Source organism: Gymnoscopelus braueri, assembly GCF_963280865.1.
Source record: "Gymnoscopelus braueri genome assembly, chromosome: 2".
In the NCBI taxonomy this organism is placed as follows: Eukaryota; Metazoa; Chordata; class Actinopteri; order Myctophiformes; family Myctophidae; genus Gymnoscopelus; species Gymnoscopelus braueri.
Window position 1 is genome coordinate 27123425 of NC_137604.1, and position 25200 is coordinate 27148624.

Genomic DNA, 25200 nt, shown 5'->3' on the forward strand with positions numbered 1-25200 from the left:
GGGCTGGCTGGGGACCTACGCAGCTGGCCGCTCCATCCAATCAGCTATGGCCGCCCCTGGATTTATATATTTGATAGTAATGTTGAATTCTAATTATCCTTGCCAGGAGGCCGGAACGGCCGAAGGCGGAGGATTATGTACTCACCAATGTGAGTCTGTCTGTCTGTGAACAGCTAATCTCTGGCGCCGTTGGACCGATCGGCGTGAAACTGTGTACGCACACTCCCTGTAGGCCAAGGAAGAACCTCTGCCCCAAATTGTTCCAATCGGCCTCATGGTGGCTCTAAAACAGGCAAATTCACGTTTTTACCTATAACTCTTCTCTGGATTCCTTTGATCGTGGCCCATTTTCTCACATGCACCATCTCACATTATCTCTGTGGTCACTCATTATCTGTCAGCTTTTTCAGATTCCCTTCTGATTAGCTTTCAAAGTTTGTGGAAGGGGGCCTGGACCAGGTCCAGGCACCTAGGCTCACTGTAGCCTGACAGCGCGTCGCAGGTTCTAGTCACGATCCCGACGGCCTTCGTTGCGTGTCACTCCTCATCTCTCTCCCCATTTCCTGTCACCTATCTGTTAAGGGCAGGCATGAAAGCCCAAAAATCATTTTTTTATTTTTATTTTATGTTTGTGGGAGGGGCCCGTTTTGCACATAATGCCACAAATCATGAACGCAGCATCTGATTGCCATGACACTTTGCACACAAACTGCCAGTAGGCTAAGAAAGAGCCTCCACTGAAACTTCTTCAAACCAGCCAGATGGTGATGCTATAACAACCACTTCAAGTTTTGGCCTATAACTCTTGAACTGTAGTTTGTACAATAAAAAAATAATTTCCCTGGATTCCTTGGATCATGAAGCAACTCCAAATAGACCCCGGCCATTAATGCCGGACTAGATTCTCTGCCATTTCACTTTTCTTCAAAACACACCTTTTGCTACTACTCCTACCAATTCTGTCCAAACCTTACACAGATCGGTACACATCATCCATGTGATCAAGATGTATCAATCAGATTTAGCAGGTTCCATTCAAATTGGCTATAACTTTGTGCCCCCCCCCCCGGGTAGGCAACCTGGCCTGGCGAGGATCTGCGCTCAGAGGAGTGCACTTTTCTAGTTGATCTTGTGAATGATACAATAGATAGACCTTGCTGTCCATCCTTTGATTAAGGAAACAGTGAATAGGGAGGAAAGCAGGTGACCTACAGAGTGGCACCACACCTCCAAAAGCGAGGAGGCAACATTTGATTACAATATAGTCTAATGCTTAAAACATCAGTATTAATTCACAGTTAAAACAGCATGTCAAATTTTTATATCCCTAATGATGCATATTATGATGTAATTATACTGTGTGTGTGGAGGACATCAGAGGAGAGGAGCCATGTGATTAATGTTCTCTTCAAATTAAACAAAGGGCTGAAACAATTAGTTGAAATGGCTAGACTGTAAGCAATTAAACAAATGCATTTTGAAATGTAACTTCTGGTTTTAATTCTTTAACATATTTCTAAACGACTGGTAATTATGTATTTCGGACTTTCTTCTGAAGATTGTGAGGTACACAATTTGGGGGGAAGCAGATTTCTAGATTCAGTGTTTGACAAGCCATAACTTGACAAGACAAATGAAATGTGTGTCTGTGTCTCTGTCTGTCTGTCTGTCTGTCTGTCTGTCTGTCTGTCTGTCTGTCTGTCTGTCTGTCTGTCTGTCTGTCTGTCTGTCTGTCTGTCTGTCTGTCTGTCTGTCTGTCTGTCTGTCTGTCTGTCTGTCTGTCTGTCTCTCTCTCTGTCTGTCTGTCTGTCTGTCTGTCTGTCTGTCTGTCTGTCTGTCTGTCTGTGTCTCTCTCTCTCTCTCTCTCTCTCTCTCTCTCTCTCTCTCTCTCTCTCTCTCTCTCTCTCTCTCTCTCTCTCTCTCTCTCTCTCTCTCTCTCTCTCAACACCTAGCAGGTGGGGGTCTTATCTCACCTCCACAGCAGATTGCCTCTCAGAGCTCAGCTGCCCTCAGCAGCTTAGAAAATGGGATGGTTCAGTGTTCTGTATACGTGCCTGTGTAGCTGTACGTCACTTTGCCCCCCAAATATATCGAGGGCATGGCCAAAAAAAGCTAAATAACATGTTGCCAATAGTTGACAAACCTTTTGCAATCATGCAAATTGGTTGATTTGCATTGCCTGTTTTATTATTGTTGCAATTAAATTAAAGTATCAAATTAACAAACAAGAAGGAAACATACAAGTACAGAACATTTTCCACAGCCCAGCTAGTGAGAGGACTTGCAGTGGTGTAAAGTAGTAATGTACATTTACTCAAGTACTGTACTTTACTATTTCCAATTTTCTTTAGTATTTCCAATTTTCTGTACTTTTTCTTCTACTCCATTACATCTTGAATTAGAGAGGCAAATATTATACTTTCACTCAATACAATTATTTGAAAACTTTGGTTATTTGGTTAAGTTGTAGATTTTGATTATTATTACAAAACATACATTTCGGCCATTTGAAAATAGCCGATACAAGCTCATCGCACGCATTGTGAGCTGTCAAAAGGGAGTACTTTTTCCACCACTGAGCAGCCCAGCTAGTGAGAGGACTTGACGCGTTTGTGATTATTATTTGTCCACAAAGACCAAAAGAATAAAGAACCAAAGAATAAGGAAACATTCTTTCCACTTCACACAACAAGGTAAGGTGCTTTCTGTCACCAAACTGACACAATGTTGTTGAATATCAAACAAATAAATCCTCTAGATGAAGTGACGGATGAACCCTCAACTCTGTGAAACAGGAAGTGTGTGAGCCAGCTGGGGCTGTCTCTCTATCGGTTGGAACTTGGAGGAAAACCGATAGAAAAAACTGTTTTATATGGCCTCTGTGTCATTTAAGCAGTGGTGTAAATTAACTAAGTACATTTACTCAAGTTCTGTACTTATAAGTACAATTTTGAGGTATTTCTTTTACTTTACTGGAGTAATTCCAATGTTCTGTACTTTTACTTCTACTCCACTGCAGAGGCAAATTTTGTACTTTTACTCCACTACAATGATTTGAAAACTTTATACATTTTGCTATTTTCATAAGATTTTTTATACATTAGAAAACTTGTGAAACGGCCATTCGGCATAATGAGTACTTCCTACTTTTGGGACTTAAGTACATTTTTTATACCAATACTTTTACTCAAGTGCATTTTAATTCCGGACTTTTACTTGTAATAAGAGTAGTGTTTCTACATTGCAGTATTTGATACTTTTTCCACCACTGGTTTCCACGTACACCCGTAAATACCGTATCCTCACTTGTTTACTAGGCTTTTATTCGTTTATTTCGTGGTGAAAGTTAAAGCCTGCAAGTTAGATAAGCGCCACCAAAAACGCCTTTTCCTTGTTGTAGCGACACTTTGTTTGCACGGCTCAGGAAGCAGAATCTTTATCATTGGTGATCACAAGCAGCTGAGAGAGAGAGAGAGAGAGAGAGAGAGAGAGAGAGAGAGAGAGAGAGAGAGAGAGAGAGAGAGAGAGAGAGAGAGAGAGAGAGAGAGAGAGAGAGAGAGAGAGAGAGAGAGAGAGAGAGAGAGAGAGAGAGAGAGAGAGAGAGAGAGAGAGAGAGAGAGAGAGAGAGAGAGAGAGATGCCTTATCTAATTGGACTGGGTAGGCAAGTGACACAATATTCTTTTAATCAGGACATTTCTCTCTGTGCAGTAGGCTGTCCACATAAAACACAAGGAGGAAGGAGGAGGAATGTGTCTTTGTTTACCAGTCCAGTCTTGGAAATACGAGGAAATTGGTTAAATGGGATGTTCTCAGAATCTCACATGAGCTGTGTATCTATCTACTCTGAAGAACATCATATGATTTAATCATGAAGTTACTACTCCATTTGCTTCATAACACTCATATAACTAAAGCTACCAATGGGGGCAGCGTCAAATGGGAGCACAGATCATTTCAACATTATTTATGAGGCTGTTCAAGGTCATTTATGTGAAACAGGGAAGAGAATGTTTTTTCTTCAATAGTGATGTGATTAAATATACAATATAATTGAGTAAAGATATTTCCTTTTTAATTGATATTGCTGTTATACAGAACAAAAAGGTTTTACATTTTTGTTCATTGTTGATGCAGCAGTTAGGCTATTTGAAAGGTGTCCATATTGGATTATGATCATTTTTAATTGATTTTTCTCTATTAAAGTGTCCTGCTCCATATTAACTTACATTTAACATAAGAATGAACAACATACATAACAATTTATCACAAACAATGATCAAACATATAAACAACAGAAACACCCAAGATTCATACAGGCCAATTATAATACAACATAAGATAAAACAACCCTCATAATTGGCCCTGATTCTGAATTGGAATCTGTTGTACTTTTGTCTCACAGCCTGAAAAGACAATTATTAGAAAGCAGTAGGGTCTTTTGTACTATAAGGCCTGTACTATGGTAAAAGTACATTCTGCAAGTCATTATGCAGAATTGTGGATTGGCTATTTTCAAATAGCCAAAGTTTAATTAGGGCTGAAGTGGTTAATGTATGTTTTGTAATAATAATTCAAATCTACAAAGTAACTAGTAACTAAAGTTTTCAAATAATTGTAGTGGAGTAAAAAGTACAATATTTGCCTCTGAAATGTAGTGGAGTAGAAGTAAAAGTTCAAATGTTCAATATTGGAAATACTCCAGTAAAGTAAAAGTACCTCAAAATTGTGCTTAATTACAGTACTTGAGTACATGTACTCAGTTACTTTCAACCACTGGGTGAGAGGCCTTCATATGACTGGTGCTCCAGTGGAAACACCACACACTTGGCGGTGCGGTGCAGTAGTATCGCTGGTTTGAACACAAATGACACACATGCCACATTTGGGAAACACGTTTTGAGGATACATTTAGTTTTACTGTCTGCAGTTTCTTAAGGTTAGGCATAATGTGTCTGTTAAATGTTAGGGTAAAGGGGATATGGAACTAGAAAGGGGGCTTCGCCGAGAGCATATCTCCCCCAGGCTGGGTGGCCTCGACAGGGCTGTGTAAGTTGTGGGTTGCAGCCGTCAGGACTCGGGATCGGAAAAAGCTATGGGGTGTGACGGGCTGACGGCCCCTTGGCCTTAGTAGATCAGTGGCCTTGCTGTGTCCATGGGTTCCTTGGGCTCCTCTGAGGAGAGTCTCATTAGTGGGGAATCCTGGACAGTGGACACCTGGGTGGGGTGAATTTGGTTGCTTTGGTTGATTTGGCTTGTTTTCTCACACATTCATACACTTGCATACATCACTGATTTACACACTTAATTAAGTTCATGAGAATTACTTTACCTACTTTTCTTGTTTTCTTAGTCTATATAAATGTACTTCTTATTTGAAAGAGTCCTGATGTGTGGTCTCCACTTTGTCTGCCTTTGAGCCAAGTCGTGACAGGGGGTAAATTGCATTTATACAGTACATCACACAATACGACTTTTTAGCATTTGTGGCGTCCCCTATGGGAAGAAGTGAGAGTGCTTTTGGAGGTGCACTATATGCAATTCTATTTTGGGGTTGATTGGATTCGATATATTGTATGTGTATATGTGTATCACATTACTCCAGAGATAATGTGTTGCCATTTGTGTGAGTCTGGGACACAATCCATAGGAGTGGTTAAGTGTGTTTTGAAGAAAACGTGTGTGTGTGCGTGCGTGCGTGCGTGCGTGCGTGCGTGCGTGCGTGTGTGTGCAGGTGCGTGTGCAGGTACGTGAGTGTGTTCATGCCGGTGTGATAGAGAGGCAAGGCAATCTGTCTAAGGGATAAAGACCGCTTTAGATGGATGAAAAATAAAGAACAAAGGAAGAGAGACAAATTGAGGAGCGGCAATGACAAGCAAAGCTGCTCTCTGTAGCGAGAGGAAGAGGAGGTGTGATGGAGTAGGAGGACGAGGAGCAGAGGAGGTGGACTGAGTGGGTCTTTCTGTGGAAGGTGATTTAGTGCTGTGTCAGCACGATGGCGGCGTCGGGCTCTCCCCAGAGATGAAGCCATCGCAAAGCTTTACGACTCTTTATGGAGAGATTATGACGCTTTACAAAGAGGAGGATGTGGCTTAATGAACACACGTATATAAGGGTGATGAAGGTTCTTAGTTTTATGATCCTCACTGACTAATTTGTCTTTTTAGAACCCGAAGCCTTACAATCTGTCACAAATCCTCAGTGTTAATTTATCCATTTGTACACTCTCTGGGAGTTAACTCTCTGGACTTTGTAGGGTGTGCTCTGAATAGAGAGATGTTCCTTTCTCTTTGTCCTGTCTGTGTGAATGTCTGTCTTGCCCTCATTATCTTTGCTGTGCTGTCCACGTGTTTTTTCTCTCTAAGCCTCGCACTCTCAGTTCTAGCAGTGATATTCAAGGTTGTCAACTCCGCAACATCATTCCTTGTGTTTGTGCGCGTGCACGTGTGCGTTTGTTTGCGCACAGGGACAGTTCTGTGTGTTTTCAAAAGAAGATGCATTAAGTGCACACTTGGGAGTGATGCTGCTGTGATGTTCTTGTTTTGGTCTTTGTATTTCTTTGTATTTTCTTCCTTTCACATCCTGTTTCAACCATTATTTTTTCAAGCTGTCTTGAGTGGAAATCAATTATCGATTGCACCTCTTTTTCAACCATTTCCACAGTCACAGAGCATGTGAATATTAACGGGAACTCTCGGTACAGCAACCTAGTCGGACCCTTCCCCCCCCCCCCCCGTGGAACGCTCGGTACAAGCGGCCCGCTAGGTGAGAACAGTCGGTACCACGAGAGGCCGAACGTTGCGAAGTCCGCTTCAGGTGACTCAACGCCGTTCGAGTTACGTGGAGTTACAGAATCGTAAATCGAACCAAACTTGGCCGAGTAGGTTCTTGTGGCCCGAAATACCTGGTGGGGCTCACCGGGTCGCCGGATTTGTGGGTCCGACCGTTCCAAGGTCGCCGGATAGGACTGAGGTTGCCAGATTTGACCGGGTCAGACTAGTTTGTTGTACCGAGCGTTCTTGTATTCATGTAACTAGAACTTCGGCCGCGCTGCGCGCGGCCTCAGCTCTATCGCCCGCGCCCACATAGCACCTGCGCCCACACAGCGATCTGTGCGCCCGCCCTGCACCCCTCCTCCTCCCCCAATGTGCAGTATTGAGAGCCCTGACGTCACAACATTTGGAGTGATGGCCACTGCACTCTGGTTGATTGGAATACACCTAGGGCCCAGGTACAGCTGAGATGAGAGAGGAGATGTGTATGTTAGACACAATATGACTCTGAGCAGGCATCACAGTGTTTAAATTGCATCTGGTGAAGAAGAGACTTTATTTTCCTATGTAGGTAGTATTGTGTAAATACTGTATGTACAGTACAGTAGAGTACGTACTGTACTGTACTGTACCTGTACTGTACGTACTGTACTTGTACTGTGCTGTACCTGTACTGTACGTACTGTACTTGTACTTGTACTGTACCTGCACTGTACTGTACGTACTGTACTGTACTGTACGTACTGTACTGTACGTACTGTACTGGTCGTACTGTACTGTACCTGAGCTGTACTGTACTGTACCTGAGCTGTACTGTACTGTACTGTACCTGCACTGTACTGTACTGTACTGTACTGTACTGTACTGTACTGTACCTGCACTGTACCTGCACTGTACTGTACATACTGTACTGTACCTGTACTGTACTGTACTGTACTGTACTGTACTGTACTGTACTGTACCTGTACTGTACGTACTGTACTGTACTGTACTGTACTGTACTGTACGTACTGTACTGTACTGTACTGTACTGTACTGTACTGTACTGTACCTGTACTGTACCTGTACTGTACCTGTACTGTACCTGTACCTGTACTGTCCTGTACCTGTACGTACTGTACTGTACGTACTGTACCTGTGCTGTACCTGTACTGCACTGTACTGTACGTACTGTACTGTACTGTACTGTACTGTACTGTACTGTACCTGTACTGTACCTGCACTGTACTGTACGTACTGTACTGTACCTGTAATGTACGTACTGTACTGTACATGCACTGTACTGTACTGTACCTGTACTGTACGTACTGTACTGTACTGTACTGTACTGTACTGTACCTGTACTGTACCTGTACGTACTGTACCTGTACGTACTGTACTGTACGTACGTACTGTACTGTACTGTACGTACTGTTCTGTGCTGTACTGTACCTGCACGTACTGCACTGTACTGTACTGTACGTACTGTACTTGTACTGTACCTGTACTGTACCTGCACTGTACTGTACTGTACCTGTACTGTACCTGCACTGTACTGTACCTGCACTGTACTGTACTGCACTGTACTGTACTGTGCTGTACTGTACCTGTACTGTACGTACTGTACTCTACTGTACTGTACTGTACGTACTGTACTGTACTGTACATACTGTACTGTACCTGTACTGTACTGTACTGTACTGTACTGTACTGTACCGTACTGTACGTACTGTACTCTACTGTACTGTACGTACTGTACTGTACATACTGTACTGTACATACTGTACCTGTACTGTACTGTACTGTACTGTACTGTACTGTACTGTACTGTACGGTCTGTACAGTACTGGGGGGGAGGGGGGGAGCTGTATAGACCAAGGCAGCGCTTGTTTCTGTGTGCTCTGCAGGGGAACGAAGGTGCTGAGGTTTTGTGGCAGATGATGATGATTGGCTGTTAAAAGAACCCTCAGGAAGTAAATTGCAGCTGGCGAAGTGATTTGCATAAGTATTGGGGCATAATGCGTTTGTTATTGATTGTACATCCTGCAAGTACAGTAACGGTATGGGAAGCAGCTGTAAACACGGGCAGAATATTGAGGAATTTTGCCAATTATGGTAGCAGGATGGATCATTTAGGTGTGGTTGCTGTTTAGAAAGCAGACTAAAGGGAAGATATTTGTGCAAACTACAGGAGTGACATTGGAAGTGGACCTTTTATTTATTCATTTCATCTATTGGTGTGAAGCGTTTTCAGTTGGTGCCACTGAAGTCTAGCCAAGTAGCATCTATGAGAGCGTTGTTCTGTCTGTCTGTGTGCCTGTAGCTCATCTCACAAACCGCTGGACCGATCCACACTCAATTTCTTGTGCACACTACCATGCAAGCAGTTTATTTAATTTTAATGATATAACAGAAGTCAATGGGGGCTCTGACTGAGGCTGAAACCTTGCCCAAATGTGGAGTCCTAGGTCATAGACATGTCATAGAAGTCTGAGATTCAAACTGGAGCCACGCAGTTCCCACATGTTTTGATTTGCCTTTGTGTACTTGCCACCAGGCCTAATAAACATGATACAATTTCCTTCGAATTCATAGTTTTATTAAGAAAGTCATGGATTCTTAAGATTAGAAATGACTGTCACTTAGTGGGTGTGTACTGTGAAGTTAGGTTCAGTGTGTTTGTGAGTGCAAACTGCGCACATGCCCATGTAGCACATGCATTTTTACTTTTGTTTTAGCTAATGACGATGACTCTGTTATTTTATCAAACTGTTCAGGCTTAGTAGTACTCACCAAAAGATTATGGAAACAAAGGAACACTGTGATTTTACATAAATCTTTCTTCTCTCTACTTTTGTCCCCATTTCTCTTCTCAGTCTTTCTAGCCTGGAAAATATGAAGCACTTTTATGGAGTTGATTATTCTCGTCACGTCTTGTAGCACAGCTTGTACAATGAAAATCAAATGGGCCCACGATCTGATGCCATAATGGAAATGGCGAGAGCAAACATACACACACACACACACACACACACACACACACACACACACACACACACACTCTCTCTCTCTCTCTCTCTCTCTCTCTCTCTCTCTCTCTCTCTCTCTCTCTCTCTCTCTCTCATGCATAATACACTTTTTAAGATAATGTTATTCATGGGCATGCTATGAAAGGAGCAAAGTGTGTCACTTGGGAGGAACCAGGCTACTAGACCTGACATTATAGTGACATTGACCATTTGTATGCAAGTTTTGTTTTTCTCTCTTTTTTTAGTGCATAAAGTTCCTTGGATATCATGGAGCTGCACAGGTTGTGTAGTTTAACTGTAGTGCGGTTAGAATGAATGATTATAATTCTACCTCAGTAATCTAGGCTAATTAAAACCATTAGACCACATTTTGTGCTCTCACTTGTCCATGTGCTCGAGTATAGTCTCTCTCTCTCTCTCTCTCTCTCTCTCTCTCTCTCTCTCTCTCTTTCGCACGCAAGCACGCACACAGAGAGAGAGAAAGTAAAAGCCTTGTGTCATTTGATTTATTCTCTCTCTCTCCCCATCTCATAGACACCCTCTGAAAAGCCCTCTTATTTCATTGCTAAGACATGAAGAACTGAAGGCCAATTATGAGGTGATGAACTGCTGTGTCAGCGTCCTCTAAATGCCCCCTCCTGTAATTAGGCTATACCTGCTGATTAATGCTGAGTCACTCAGCCTGATGAGGCCCCCCTGCCTGCACCCCCCTCTCCTCGTCCTTGTGTCTGCAGTCACAGCTCTGCCCAATTATCCCCATTCCAAACCTAATTCTGCTTCTTAATGGTCTATATTTAACAACAGCCTGCGGGGGATTGTGTCCTTGTCGCTGCTTTAGCGACTCCTACTGGTTAGTTGGGGCACCTGTTCAGTGAAGTGTTATGCTGTCCTGGTGAAACTCCTTGCTGTGAAAAGAAGCGTCTGGTTACTCCATGTACATCAGAGGAGGAGGCATGTAGTTGGCTACTCCCTCCCCAGGCCAACAGTGGAGGTTGGCAGCGACAGGGAGAGCTGGGGTGTCTGTGGCTCAGGAGGTAGAGTGGCCATTTATTTGGTTTGGATCCCCGGCTCTTCCTGGCCTCGTGTCGAAGTGTCCTTGAGCAAGACACTGAACTGCTTTTCCAAAACCAAAATGCAAAGGCAGAGTGAATGGCTATTTTCAAGCACTCACACTAGTGAGTACCTATCCAAGTGTCAATAGCCAAATGACTGGTGTTAAACTGTGACCAATGGCCAAGTGGTTTCTGTGAGACTGAGCTCAAGTGTAAAGAAACACACTTACACAGTAAAATCCTGTAATCCAGTAAAATTGTGACCTGATGTTACTGTATAGAACCGTACCCTCTCTCTGTCCATCCCTGGTCTTGTCTCTCTGTATCTCCCTGTCTTTGATCATAGATGTTTAATATCAGTGATTGGTACAGTAGAGGAAAGGTGACCTTCTTTGGAGCCAATCAGAGAGCTAGCTGAATGAGGGCAGACTGCTGCCTCATCCAGAGAATGAAAATGCTTTTCAGGCATTATCTAGTCCACACACACCTGCAATAAATAGCATAGCAGGCGTGTGTGTGTGTGTGTGTGTGTGTGTGTGTGTGTGTGTGTGTGTGTGTGTGTGTGTGTGTGTGTGTGTGTGTGTGTGTGTGTGTGCGTGTGCGTGTACGTACTATGGGGGGGGGGGGTGCGTGCTTGCTTGCTTGCTTGTGCATAAATTAACTGGATAAATTGTGATAGGCCAGCACAATTAATCGGGAAAAATCAATATACTGCAATATTGCAGTATGCCTTCCTATCAAAGTCAGGCCTTTCATATAGAACTATCTGGTTCTATGCTTATTCTTTTTATCTTTTTTTGGTGGACAGTTTCCTATAATTATGTGATGCGTCGATCACCGTGTTTAGGTCCCCAGCATTGGCCAGGTTATTGTCAATATCATCTAGCACACACATTTGTTCAGACGGGTGTTCATCTGTTCAATATTTTGCTGTCTGGGTCTATTCATCAAAACAAATAAAAAATGAATAGATTTGGCTCACGATGTGAATGTTGCAGAGCATTAAGACCTCCATAAGGTCAACCCAAACAACATAAATCACATAATCCAGGGGACATTTAGGCTGCCAGTGGAGCAGCCTCTCACTTTTCATCACTCTTTCTCTCATTCTGTGGGAGTAATGGGCTGTGATTGGCTTGTGGCTGCAGGGCAGAGTAAATTATTAAGGCCTGCTCTTTATTTGGCTGTGGATGGTACACTCTGTGTGCGCGTGTGCGCCAGTGCATGCCCGTGCATGTCTGTCTGTCTGTCTGTCTCTCTGTCTCCCCCTCCTCTCTCTATTTTTGTCATCTCTCCCCCAACGCAGTGCCCATTTGGGGAGAGTGGAAGAGAAGGAATACATTTGAAAGAAGGTGCTGCAGAAAATTGAGAGAGAGAGAGGGGGGCGGGGTGGAAGTGCGGACAGATATTGTTTGCTGTGATGGACAGAGATGGAGACAGAGACAATGACCGTGTTGCGGTGGGAATGAGAGCTGTGGACCATTACAGTGAGAGAGGCAGAGGAGTGACAGAGAGCTGGAGGACACAGGGAAGAGAGCAGGTGAATTGCAGAGGAAAGCACTTTCCTCTGCTACACCTGCCACCTTGCCTGCACTGAGACCTCAGTGTGTCCCAGAGGAGAACACACACACACACACACACACACACACACACACACACACACACACACACACACACACACACACACACACACACACACACACACACACACACACACACACACACACACACACACACACACACACACACACACACACACACACACACACACATACATGCTTGTACACGCGCATATATACATACAGCCCACAAAAAGTGTATACTGTAGGCTACATATATACATAATATGTATGTTATGTGTGTGTGTGCATTTAAGTGTACATTTTTAGACTGAGTTAAATTAATCTAACACTCAGGGTATGGGGGGGGGTGCGTACACACGTGTCAGGTTTGCTACCGCATGGTAACAAGCAGCAGTATAGAAGGACCACTTGTCTATTAGTTTCATTACAGTGTTGTTAAAGTAACAGAACACTGGAACAATAAACCTGCATGAGAGACAGGATGAGGGAGCGAGAGCAAATTACCAGTTATCGTTTACATCAATAATTCAGGGTTTGTTTTATCTCCTGTTGTTTGCTGTTGCACACTTTACGGCTCAGCGATTTAGCGGTGGGAAAAGGGCCAGCACGTCCAGTACGCACAAATCTGTACGACGCAGGTAAATAATGGAAGTATGAGACCTTGACAACAGCAAATTGTGACTACAGAAAGGCCTGACCCCCGCCTGTCATCAGGCTTGCCTTGGACTTTACTTTCCCTTGTGGATCTACATGTGGATTTTACCAGTGAAAATTACATCCCTTTGTGGACAATTTAATGTGTTTGAACATGACAATACGTTGACACCACTACCACTACCACCTTTGTGCTTAATCTAATGCACCTTATGTCAAACCTCATGTACATACTGTACCAGCTGGATTATGCTATATATGTATAATAGATATCTTTGTTTTTTTTGCCTATTCTTGACATGTTTCTCTTTACTGTTTGATTTATTTTTCTCCTTGCTCTCTCTCTCTCTCTGAACCCCCCTGTTGCATCTCTACCTGAAAACAAGTCAGAGGCTATGGCTATTTGTGGGTCCTTGCCATGGACAGGTTTGGGAACCCCTGTAGTACTATAGCCAATACCTATCAAGCACATGATTGATGTACTTTATTTAGTAAGACATGAGAACAACAGTACATGGTACAAGTACAAATTCAGGTTCTACTAAACTGGAAGGCTCATAAAGCACTAAGCTTGAATGATGAAACGTGATGCTATAACTACTTACTATTCTGTGGAAAGTGCATGAGCTTCGCCTCACATTTCCCTGTTAATTGCAGTCATATTACTGTATGATACCCCATTTCTGTCTAACTAGGAGTTCAAAGTGACCACCATGGAGCAATATCTTCATTAAGTGTGTTATATCCCAATTGAGTTTAATGTCCTCAGAGATCAATGGCTTATTGTTTGAAAAGGCTTTTATAGTTGATTGGTGGATGGAATCAGGTTGTGCTCATGCCGTTTGGGCTTGCTGGAGGGTGCTATGTGATTTGTTGGGGGTCATATAACGGGGTAACACCACCCATAAACTCCCGTCTGTCTTGCTCCGGTCGAATTTAATGTCAGAATTAAATGGGTAGACGCCAAGGTCAAATGGTGGGCACAGATCGATCTGTCTCGTGTGTGTGTGTGTGTGTGTGTGTGTGTGTGTGTGTGTGTGTGTGTGTGTAATTTAAGTTGTAGTTTCATTTGACATATACAGAGGCTGCACGCCGGCTCATCACTATGTTTTCAGGCTCACATATCAACTTAAGTCCTATACTTTATAGCTATACTTTGTCATACGATGAATGGCAAAATTAGCAAATCTACAAGCTGTGTTGTGAGCTGATAGATCAGCTGTTTTCGCATTTTTTTTTATATTTCGAGAATGTACAAATTCTTTGTCATTTGTGGAAAATTTCAAAATTTTAGATACATTTCAGCTAAAATTACACACCCAAAATAGGGAGTTTTAAAGTGGTTAAAGCCTTCTCAAACCCCCCCCATTCATCTCTCTCTCTCTCTCTCTCTCTCTCTCTCTCTCTCTCTCTCTCTCTCTCTCTCTCTCTCTGTGTTTCTTTCTCATTCTGTCTCTCCCTCCTCGCTCCCTCTCTTTCTCTATCTCCCTTTGTCAGCCTCTTAAGCAATTAGAGGACCCAGAGCTGGCAGGCAGAGCCATGGTCATTACACTGTCTGGTGTGTGTGTGTGTGTGTGTGTGTGTGTGTGTGTGTGTGTGTGTGTGTGTGTGTGTGTGTGTGTGTGTGTGTGTGTGTGTGTGTGTGTGTGTGTGTGTGTGTGTGTGTGTGTGTGTGTGTGTGTGTGTGTGTGCGTGTGCGCGAGCGTGCATGTCACATGCATGCATTCGTGTTTGTGTGGTGGGGTGATGCATTTGAAGGCAAGAAAAGGAATTATTTTTTCATCCCAGAACAACAGACATGGATCAAAGTAATTGAACAGCTTGATTCATATTTTGTTAGTTGAAAGGCTTGGCAAGGTGTGTGTGTGTGTGTGTGTGTGTGTGTGTGTGTGTGTGTGTGTGTGTGTGTGTGTGTGTGTGTGTGTGTGTGTGTGTGTGTGTGTGTGTGTGTGTGTGTGTGTGTGTGTGTGTGTGTGTGTGTGTGTGTGTGTGTGTGTGTATGTGTGTTTAGTAAATGGATGTTTGTACTAAATCCAAGCAGTTTCTCTCTGGTCTGGGTGGCATCTCTCTCACACAGGGATGCATACAGAACATACATGCTGTTTCTCTAGCATCTTGTTCTGTGACGGTACATTTGTGTTGAATTAAACATTACGGTAAAAGTATGTCACAGTGCATGGAGGGAGATCAGAGGGAAGGTTTCGGTTGCATAATGACCTCAAACTGTGTGTGTGTGTGTGTGTGTGTGTGTGTGTGTGTGTGTGTGTGTGTGTGTGTGTGTGTGTGTGTGTGTGTGTGTGTGTGTGTGTGTGTGTGTGTGTGTGTGTGTGTGTGTGTGTGTGTGTGTGTGTGTGTGTGTGTGTGTGTGTGTGCGTGTGTGCGTGCATGTGTGCAGCAACAAACACAGATCATCACTCTCTCTGTGTGGGGTAGGCATGTAATTGGGGGCAGTTTAGGTGTTTTGATCATTGTTTGTCAACACGCTCTCTCTCTCTCTCTGTCTCTGTCTCTACCTGTCTCTACCTGTCTGTCATGTTCTTTCCCATTACAACCTCCCTGGACAAAAGCACTCCCACGCTGCCCAAAAACCAGAGGAGAGACCAGACTACAAGACATACCTAATTAGCTCAGACCTTCAACATACTGTAGATGTTTCTCTCAGAGGCGAAGACATCAAAAGAAGGGAACAGATGAGGAAAGTACCCTCACAGCAATGATCTTCAGAGGGGAAGAGAAGAGAGGAAAGAGTTTGGGAAGCGATGGAAAGATCAGGAAGTGGATAGTTAGTCACAAGGGAGGTTATTTTACTGGATTGCCAGTGAAGAGCGTATAGAGTCTATAGACGAATGATGAGAAGGAATTTTAAAGGGAATGAAAAGGATGGACTCTCGAGTGGCTTACTGAGCTGAGGTGTCATGGGTTTGAATCCGGGACTCAGACCCGTTTATTTGTTGCATCGCTTTTCATCCCTGTGTGTGCTGCTTGTCTCTCCACTTTATAATACACAGAGTTAAATGTTTATGCTGTGGGGCGTGCCGTCTAGTCAGGAAGAGTGTTTTTGTGTTTGTGTGTGTGCCCACGGCTAATCTCACAAACCACAGGGCCAATCAGCGCCAAGTTTCTTGTACACGCTGTCAGTAGACCAAGGAAGTAAATTCCTCAATATTTTTTCACATACTGTCTATATATGTTTTGGTGAATATTCATCACATTTTGTGAATAATATTTTTTCTTAAATTATTTTGTTGCTTTTTACCCCTTTTTATCCCCAATTTAGTTATTATGCCAATTAATTCCTCCCCACACAATTTTTTTTCCGGTGTCGTCACTGCTGTTGTATCGTACTGACTCACCTGCCAGTGAGGAGCCCCCACCGGGAGGACGTAGAGCGTCCTATACTCCTCCCACCCAACACTCCCTGCCGACTGGTGCCGCCCCCAGCCTTGTGCCTCAGCCTCAGAACCACCGTCTGCTCACATTGATCGACCGATCAGTCTTGCCCAAATATTGAGACCCACCTTCCTGCTGTCCCTCCATATTTGGGCAAGACCAACAGATCATCAACAGAGGTCAGAGGTCCACAGGGTACCCACCCACGTCATTATTAATTTTGACCACATCTTGTTACTGTGTATCTCTGCGGAAATGCCATGAAAGTGTCAAATGTGAGATGAAGGTGCTCGGAAAGAGAGGCTATAGGGCAGAGTTGCAAGGAAGAGTATACAAAGTGTCTGACTTATGCTGATGGACGGATTGGCATTGTTCTTTTATTCTTTCAACTGTCCTGTTAGTGGCTTTCACAGGGAACTAGGGCAAGGTCTGGAACTAAAACATTCACTCCAGAACAGATGCAGGTACACGTGCGCAGGAACTCACAAACTCATACACACACACACGCATGTATGTGCACACACACGCATGTGCACACACACACACACACACACACACACACACACACGCGCACACACACACACACACACACACACACACACACACACACACACACACACACACACACACACACACACACACACACACACACACACACACACACACACACACACACACACACACACACACACACACACACACACACACACACACACACACACACGCATGCACACAGGGGATGATGTCCTTGATGTGAGCAGTGCAGTTTTATTATTGACTGATGTGATGGAGACGGGGGGTGAGTTGAGAGCTGAAGGTGGTCTGTGTTTATTCAGATTACACACTCACACACACACACACACACACACACACACACACACACACACACACACACACACACAGACACACATACTGTTCATTCACCTTGGGTCGCCATTTACCCAGGACGTTCTCACCGGTGCGTAATTAAACTTTGTTTGATGATATTGAATATTGTAATGATACCTAGCTACAGAATCCAGATACACATAGTCGCATACATAACCTCACTCACTCACACATCTCTCTCTCTCCCTCTCGTAATGTCTCTCGCTCTCTCTTTCTCCCTGGCATTTGTTGGGGAAAGGAGAGAGCCAAGTACGTCAGTGTAGAGAGGTAATTATTTGCTTGGCCAGTCTGAGCCTGCTCTGAGTCTCAAGGACAGACTAGCCGACAGCTAGCACCGGCCAACACACTGATTACACCAGAGAAACAGGCAGTGCACGCAGACTCACGCGTGCACGCACGGCACACGTGTGTGTGTCTATGTATGTGGTGCAAAGACGTATAAGGGCCGTGATCAGAATGAGATTGTGCATCTTTGTGCGTTCATGTTTATGCAGCCTGCATGTCACATATGAGATATGTTTTGCTTGTGTGTGTGTGTGTGTGTGTGTGTGTGTGTGTGCGTGTGTGCGTGTGCGTGTGCGTGTGTGTATGTGTGTGTGTGTGTGTGTGTGTGCGCGCGCGTGTGTGTGTGTGTGTGTGTGTGTGTGTGTGCTGCTCGCCTGTAAACCATGATGTGTGTACACGTGTGTGCTGATATAGAACAACAGCTCTTGCAGTTTAATCCCTGCAGGTGTCCACTGCAGGGAATCACTGCCACAGTCCCACGCACACACACACACACACACACACACACACACGCACATGCACACACATGCACATGCACACTCTCACACACACACACACACACACACACACACACACACACACACACACACACACACACACACACACACACACACACACACACACACACACACACACACACACACACACACACACACACACACTCCCATGTGTGTCATAACATAATAGCGGGGATGGGAACAGGAAATTGAGGTGTGGGGGGGGGGCGGGCGGGGGCAGAGTGTGTCTGATGAGGGCGGCAGCAAGGGGGGGGGGGGGTTTAGACAATGAGCAGTGAAAGGAATAAAGAGGAGAAGAAAGAAGGGCGATGAAGGGTAAAGAAATAATGGTGGTCGAGAGAGGAAAGGCCGAGACAGTAAAAGGTATTTAGAAAGAGAGGATATAAGGTACGGCACCATAAAGGGAGGATGGAGGTGGAGATAGAGAGATGGAGGATAAACGGCAGAGCAGGGACCTTGGGAGATAAACATTAGTCATAAACTAGAGATAGGCTGATCATCACTTCTGCGATAGACAGGTAATGTTTCACTTTCTGGCCCCATAAAACCTTTATGACAGATCCTCCAGATGGCTGCTGCCTTCTTTTATTTGAGTCTGCATCTGTGCATTAATATGTCTGTGTGTGTGTGTGTGTGTGTGTGTGTGTGTGTGTGTGTGTGTACAGTATAGCAAACATAATCTTTTTCATGTGTGTTTGTGCCTTTATGTCTGTTATCGGCCACATATCATGTCGTGATGTTGTACATGCGTGCATCTCTAAATGGAATGGGCCGTATGTGCGTGGTTGTGTGTGTCCCCACAGAACCGGCTCTCATAAAGCACTGCCAGAGACATTTTTTGAATAATGGCCCATGAACGCTACAGCCGAGAGACCAATAAAATTAGGCGGCTGAGAAAGTGCCTTGCCAAGTGACCAATGAATAGATCCGTCTGAAGGAGGCCATAGCTGAATGGCCAGTCACCCCTCCAGCTTAATTTTTCCTTAGAGCCCCATTTCCCATTCCCAGCCTCCCCATGCAAAAAGGTGACATTTCCTATTGTGTGTGAAGTATAAATGCATTGCTTTCCTCCCTGGGTCTTTGTTATTTTGTCATATAGTTGGTTGTATGAGGTAGAGATGTGGTTCTTCTGGGTACACTTCTCCGGGGTTAAATCAAGAGGCAGAATTATAAATGAATCCTGGTCCTCTAAAACAGGGGCTTTTAAACGTATTGAGCTTGTTAGCCAATTAAAGGGATAGTTCACCAAAAAGATGACTTATTTTCTATCAATTAAACACCCCACGAAGCCTTGAATTCATGGAGATTTTTTTAGTTTTTGTCGCATTCCTAAGCCAATAATTTGATGACCGGCGGAAAGATCCTAATGTCTCCGGTAGAAGACTGGAGCCGCCGCCGGTCATCTAATTATTGGCTTAGGAATGAGACAAAAACAAAAAAATCTCCATGAATTGAAGCCTCGATAGAAAAAAAGTCATATTGGGGGTGAACTATCCCTTTAAGTAATGAATAATTCTGTCCCAGGACACTAGCTAAACCCAGAGCTTGATCTCTGGGCCTGGTTTAACCCTCCTCTTTGCTTTACCCATCCTATTGCCTGCATGCTTTCCCATATCCTTGTAGCTGTGTGTGTGTGTGTGTGTGTGTGTGTGTGTGTGTGTGTGTGTGTGTGTGTGTGTGTGTGTGTGTGTGTGTGTGTGTGTGTGTGTGTGTGTGTGTGTGTGTGTGTGTGTGTGTGTGTGTGTGTGTGTGTGTGTGTGTGTGTGTGTGTGTGTGTGGTATAGCTAGTATGTGTGTAGGCATATTGACTTGACTGTATTGATCAGAGACAGACGGGTGGTCCTAGAAACAGAGGTCAGTACATCCTGAAACTCTAGCATAGCCCTATGCTTCCTGGCAGGGAGGACTGGAACACTCAATAAGGTCTTCATCTGCTGCTCCATTCAGTCATTTGTTTAACCCGTTAAAACATGGGAAAGCGTCTGTGTCACATTTGATTTCATTTCATAACTCCATCCCAGGTCCGCCACAGCTTAAAACGTGCGCCAATTATTATTATATATAAAAAAAATTCAGTAGAAAAAGATTACGTTCATAGTGACAGAACACTATGCAAAAAAAAAAAAAAGGAAGTCTCGCTAGACGAGATTTCAATCTCGAGATTTCAATCTCGAGATTTCAATCTCGAGATTTCAATCTCGTCTAGCGAGACTTCCGTTTTTTTCCCCGGTTGCATAGTGTTCTGTCACTATGAACGTAATTTTTTTCTACTGTACCATTCATCCTAAGATATCATAACATCATAGAAAAGGTAAGAAAACCGTGGTCCAAAATTCCCCTGTAAGCCCTATTTTATGCTTTAAAAAATAGCAGATCTACAAGGTCAGCTTGTGGGATATAGATTTTAAATGTTCTTGAAAATGATAATGACGCCCTATGAGGACAGCCAGTTGAAAAGTGTTTAATATTAATTTAAAACCTAGTTTTATGTTTTCAAACCAATGAGCCCCCGAGGCGTCGCTCTCCTCCCTCCCTATCAGCGGGCGCTCCATCTGGAAAACGCTGCGTTCCGGCTCTTTGACTGTGGAATCCCGGTGGCCGTTCCGAGGGGTCGCTCCGGAAGGTGAGGAAGGTTCTGGCTGGCTGGCCGGGGTCTGCCCGGGGCGCCTGGAGTGTCTGGATGAGATGGGTCCTCTGGGACCCACACTCACTGATCACCATCATTCTCTGGGAATGCTGCTGCATTGCAGATGGAGGGGAAGAGAAGTGATGAAGACTATGGGTACACAGGAAAGAAAGAATCAGTGTTGCACTTGCAACGGATGGCAGGGAAAGCAATGTTATCTGCGGGACAGACAGCATTACTATACTATACTTAAGCACTTTTAACCTGGAGCCCCTACTTTGACAAAATATTTGTCTGAAATTGGTCGAACATTGCTAAAATAGCAGATCTACATGCTCACAATACATCACAACGTGAAACGTTGTGAGCTTGTCGATCTGCAATTTTTGCCACATGACACCATCATGTGATGAAGTATAAAATAGTGCTTAAGTGGTTAAACACAAGGCAATGAGGAATTCAAGAGGAACTAGAGGTGATGGAGCGGGGGGGGGGGGGGGGGGTTTCAAGGACACAGAGGTCCCCACTGGTTGGTTCACTGTGTGCTCTCAGTGTCTCTTCTAACAATAAACCCACACATCTGCTTATCACAGCCAGTTATTGCGCCCACTGCTGTTCCCACCTGAATAAAACCTCTTTCCCACAAAGCATTAGTAAAGCAGGTGAAGAAGAGACTTACTGTGACCATGAGAGAAACTGAGAAACATGCAGATAATTGACAAAGACAAGAGAAGGGAGGGGGGGGTGTGTGACCATCACTCTGCTGCACTTCTATATCGTTGCTGTCGAGCAGAAACCTTGTATCTCCATATTTTAACTTTTTTTGTTTTTTCGTAAATTAATGATATACTACAGTGTCACACAAAAGCCTCAAAAGTAGCAGATCTACAAGCTCGAAACGCGGTTTTGAGCTTGTCGATCTGCTAATTTTGAGGCTTTTGAATTTGAATCCTGAGAAGTAACAAGTTTTGGACATATGAGGGTTCCAGCCCACAGAGATGATCTGATCTCTTTGATTATGATTATTAACACAGATGTGCTATGCATGGCCTGTGTACCATACATGCCATGCACACATACTGTATGTACATTAACACATCTTCCATGTCCAGAAGTTGGGTCTTTAACATGGCTACTACTGTTGAGTGCCATGTTGTTTGAGTGGGTGAAAATAATGTCATTGACAATACCCTGTGTAGGCCTATTCATTGGCATGCTCTAGATATGGAGATGTTAACAATTGAAGTGTACTTTTCTTTTGGAGAATAGTTGTGGCCTGCACATCATTATACTTGGCAGAGAACCACGGGGTGGAATGTAACTATTTTGTTCAGGTTTTGGACTAGGAGATCATTATCTCTCTCTCTTCCTCTCTCTCTCTCTCTCTCTCTCTCTCTCTCTCTCTCTCTCTCTCTCTCTCTCTCACACTCACACACACACACACACACACACACACACACACACACACACACACTGTCTCTCACTCACACACACACACACACACACACACACACACACACACACACACACACACACACACACACACACACACACACACACACACACACACAACACACACACGTGTGCGTGCGTGTAGGGAGGTACAGTTTGCTTGCTCAACCCCCTCCCTCTCCTTGCCAGATGTACCCAACAACTCGCTCCTTCTCTCTCTGGTCGCAGTCAGTCATTACGCGTGCGGTTGCCAAGCGAGACGCGCGGCGCACAGCTCTTGGTACAACAGTACCGTTCTAGTTCTACCGTAGAGCGGCACGCCGCGCACCCCCCCCCCCCGCCATTTCTCCAACACCTCAGAAGAACCTGGAATGTCGAGCGGCTCGTCCTCCTCCTCCTCGCGGAAGGAGTTCGACGTCAAGCAGATCCTCCGGATCCGATGGCGGTGGTTCGGACACCCCGCCGCGGCCACTCCGCCCCACTCCCCGCCGCCGGGCGACTACTTGGCGGGGGGGCGAGGAGGAGCGGGCGACAGCCCCGGAGACAGAGCCTCGGTTAGTGGCTGCAGCGGCGGCGGCGGCAGCAACGGGAACCCCGGCGCCGGTCGTTCCCGCACGGGGAGTCACAGCAGCGCCTTGGTGGCCAGCGGCAGCGCCGGCTCCAATCTGTGTCACCTCAGCAACAACAACAGAAAGTTTATAGATAACCGGGGCGTCGTGGTCGGAGGAGCGGCGGCGGCGGCGGCCACCGGGAGCTCGTGTCCCCGGTCCCTGAGCCAGCCCGAGTGCCGGAGCTCCGCGGCGCTGTCGTGGGTCTCCGTGTCGAACCACCCTCCACCTTCTTCTTCTTCTTATTCTCGCCCGGTGAAGAGCATGGAACCCCCCCATGCTGAGGGTCCGGAGCCCTCTGTACCTCCGCCCGGCGCCGAGGAGGAGGCGGCGGCGGCGGCGGCGGCGGCGACTGGGGGCACAGAGGAGAATAACAACCACCACCCACCGGACACAGACTCCAGCTCCTGCAGGTATAGAAGCATGAGAGATGGAGAGAGAACGGAAAGAGAGGTGGAATGGAAAACAAATGTCTTTCACCAGAGAGAGAGAGAGAGAGAGAGAGAGAGAGAGAGAAAAGAGCGTTCAGAAAGAGCATGCCCCTGTTATGACAATGTTATGTCAGCTTGTTTTTTGTTGTTTAATTTTTTGGAATGCCAAACATAATTGCAATTTAAAGATGAAATGTACAGACTCGTGAACACCTTTTCATTGTGGTTGGGAAAAACATATAGGTTAGTTTCTATGACGAATTTCCTCTGTGGTTACAATGAAACAGGTTCTTGATACTTGTGTGGGTTTCCATATCATTGCAGCCTTTTGACGTAATAACCTAAACCAACCGGACATCACACTGTTTCTCATGAATCTTGTTACATTCTGCTCTCTAGTCTCCACTGTTATCATTATCATCCCACACCCACACTAATTTATCTGGAAACAAGGTAAACGAGGTAGGATCCCCCTCCCACACAAAAGCACACCACAGGTGGAATTCATTAGCCTCCATCAGTGAGTGTTTTGTACCTATTATGAGTGAAGGAGGCTTTTACAAAACTACTTTTGGAGATGTTTGGTCATTGAATAGAGAATGACAAACAGAGAGGTGGGTAATGATGATGGTGTTGTTATGTAGCTCTGGAACATCATGACTTCCACCGATACTCCTTGTACTGAAGCATCACCAACACTACCCACATAATGCTGGAGCTGGGGGCTGCTTTCCCCTTAGGAACAATGTGGCTTAAGCCTCACTTAGTTGTGTGCCGGTGTCATGCTCAGTAAATAGCAGATCTACAAGCTCACAACGCATCACATTTGTGACGCGTTGTGAGCTTGTCGATCTGCTATTTACTGCATGCAACACAAGCATGCAACTAAGTATATATCAGGCTTTAGCTGCACATGAGGTTTTTATATTGTGCTGCTTTCATTGAGTGACAATCCTGTGTGTGTGTGTGTGTGTGTGTGTGTGCGTGCGTGCGTGCGTGTGTGCGCGCGCGCGCGCGTGCGTGTGCATGTGAGTGTGTGTGTGTGTACTAGTGTGAGTGCGTGCAATCCCGTGCATGCATGTGCACTGGATGGATCAATGCTGTGTGTTGCTTTGCCAACGTAACTTGTCATGTAAATGGAGCATTCTGGTTTGAAAGGGAGAGGCAGAGTGTTTAGTTTGTTTGCCAATTATTTAAATGCATGTTACATAAAGACATGCATCCTAAGAAAAATATCAAGGATAGCACAAAAGGATCCCAGACTTATTTTCAGAGAGGGAGAGAGAGAGAGCGAGCGAGCGAGAGAGATAGAGAGAAATCCTACTGCTATTGAAAGATGCTTAATTAGGGTAGCAGTTGGCATGGAGACATTAAGACAAAGCTATCATAGCATCTCATGACTCTTTTTAAGTACGTTTGCTTTCCTGCAACAGGCATAGAACTCGGTGTGTGGGTATGTAGGCCCGCTGTGCATGCTGCCCTAATGATGCAGCTTTTATAGGCTGCTATTATGCTCCATGGTCCCAAGACACACATCAGAATATATAAATGATTCATCACACACACACACACACACACACACACACACACACACACACACACACACACACACACACACACACACACACACACACACACACCTGCAATGAGAGCAAACAGCCAAGAGTTATTGATCGATTTATTAATATGGCATGTCCTCTTGGTCAGTAATCTTCATCCTTTGTAATAGCTTGCGTGTGTGTGTGTGTGTGTGTGTGTGTGTGTGTGTGTGTGTGTGTGTGTGTGTGTGTGTGTGTGTGTGTGTGTGTGTGTGTGTGTGTGTGAAACAGAAGTAATGGAGGTCGATTTGGAAAACGTATGTATTGATTGAAATGCAAGACATGACCATACATTCTTGGGAGCATGTCACCAGAAATCTTTATTTTTTAGTAGAG

The 25200-nt window shown here is 44.7% G+C and overlaps 1 protein-coding gene across 3 annotated transcripts in view; it reads left to right on the forward strand.

Annotated features, from left to right (window-relative positions):
- The first annotated feature begins 2563 nt into the window (after positions 1-2563).
- Positions 2564-25200, forward strand: part of klhl5 (kelch-like family member 5) — a 63254-nt gene continuing 40617 nt past the window's right edge. For 2 of the 3 annotated variants that reach the window (XR_013934928.1, XM_080456620.1), the window contains exon 1: positions 22479-23248. Coding sequence is in view for 1 of the 3 variants with exons in the window: in XM_080456620.1 (XP_080312746.1) it covers positions 22599-23248 (650 nt within the window). In the remaining 2 variants the exon portion in view is untranslated. Of the gene's footprint in view, positions 2694-22478; positions 23249-25200 lie in introns of those variants that run through there. The other variant, XM_080456621.1, reaches the window with a different exon arrangement.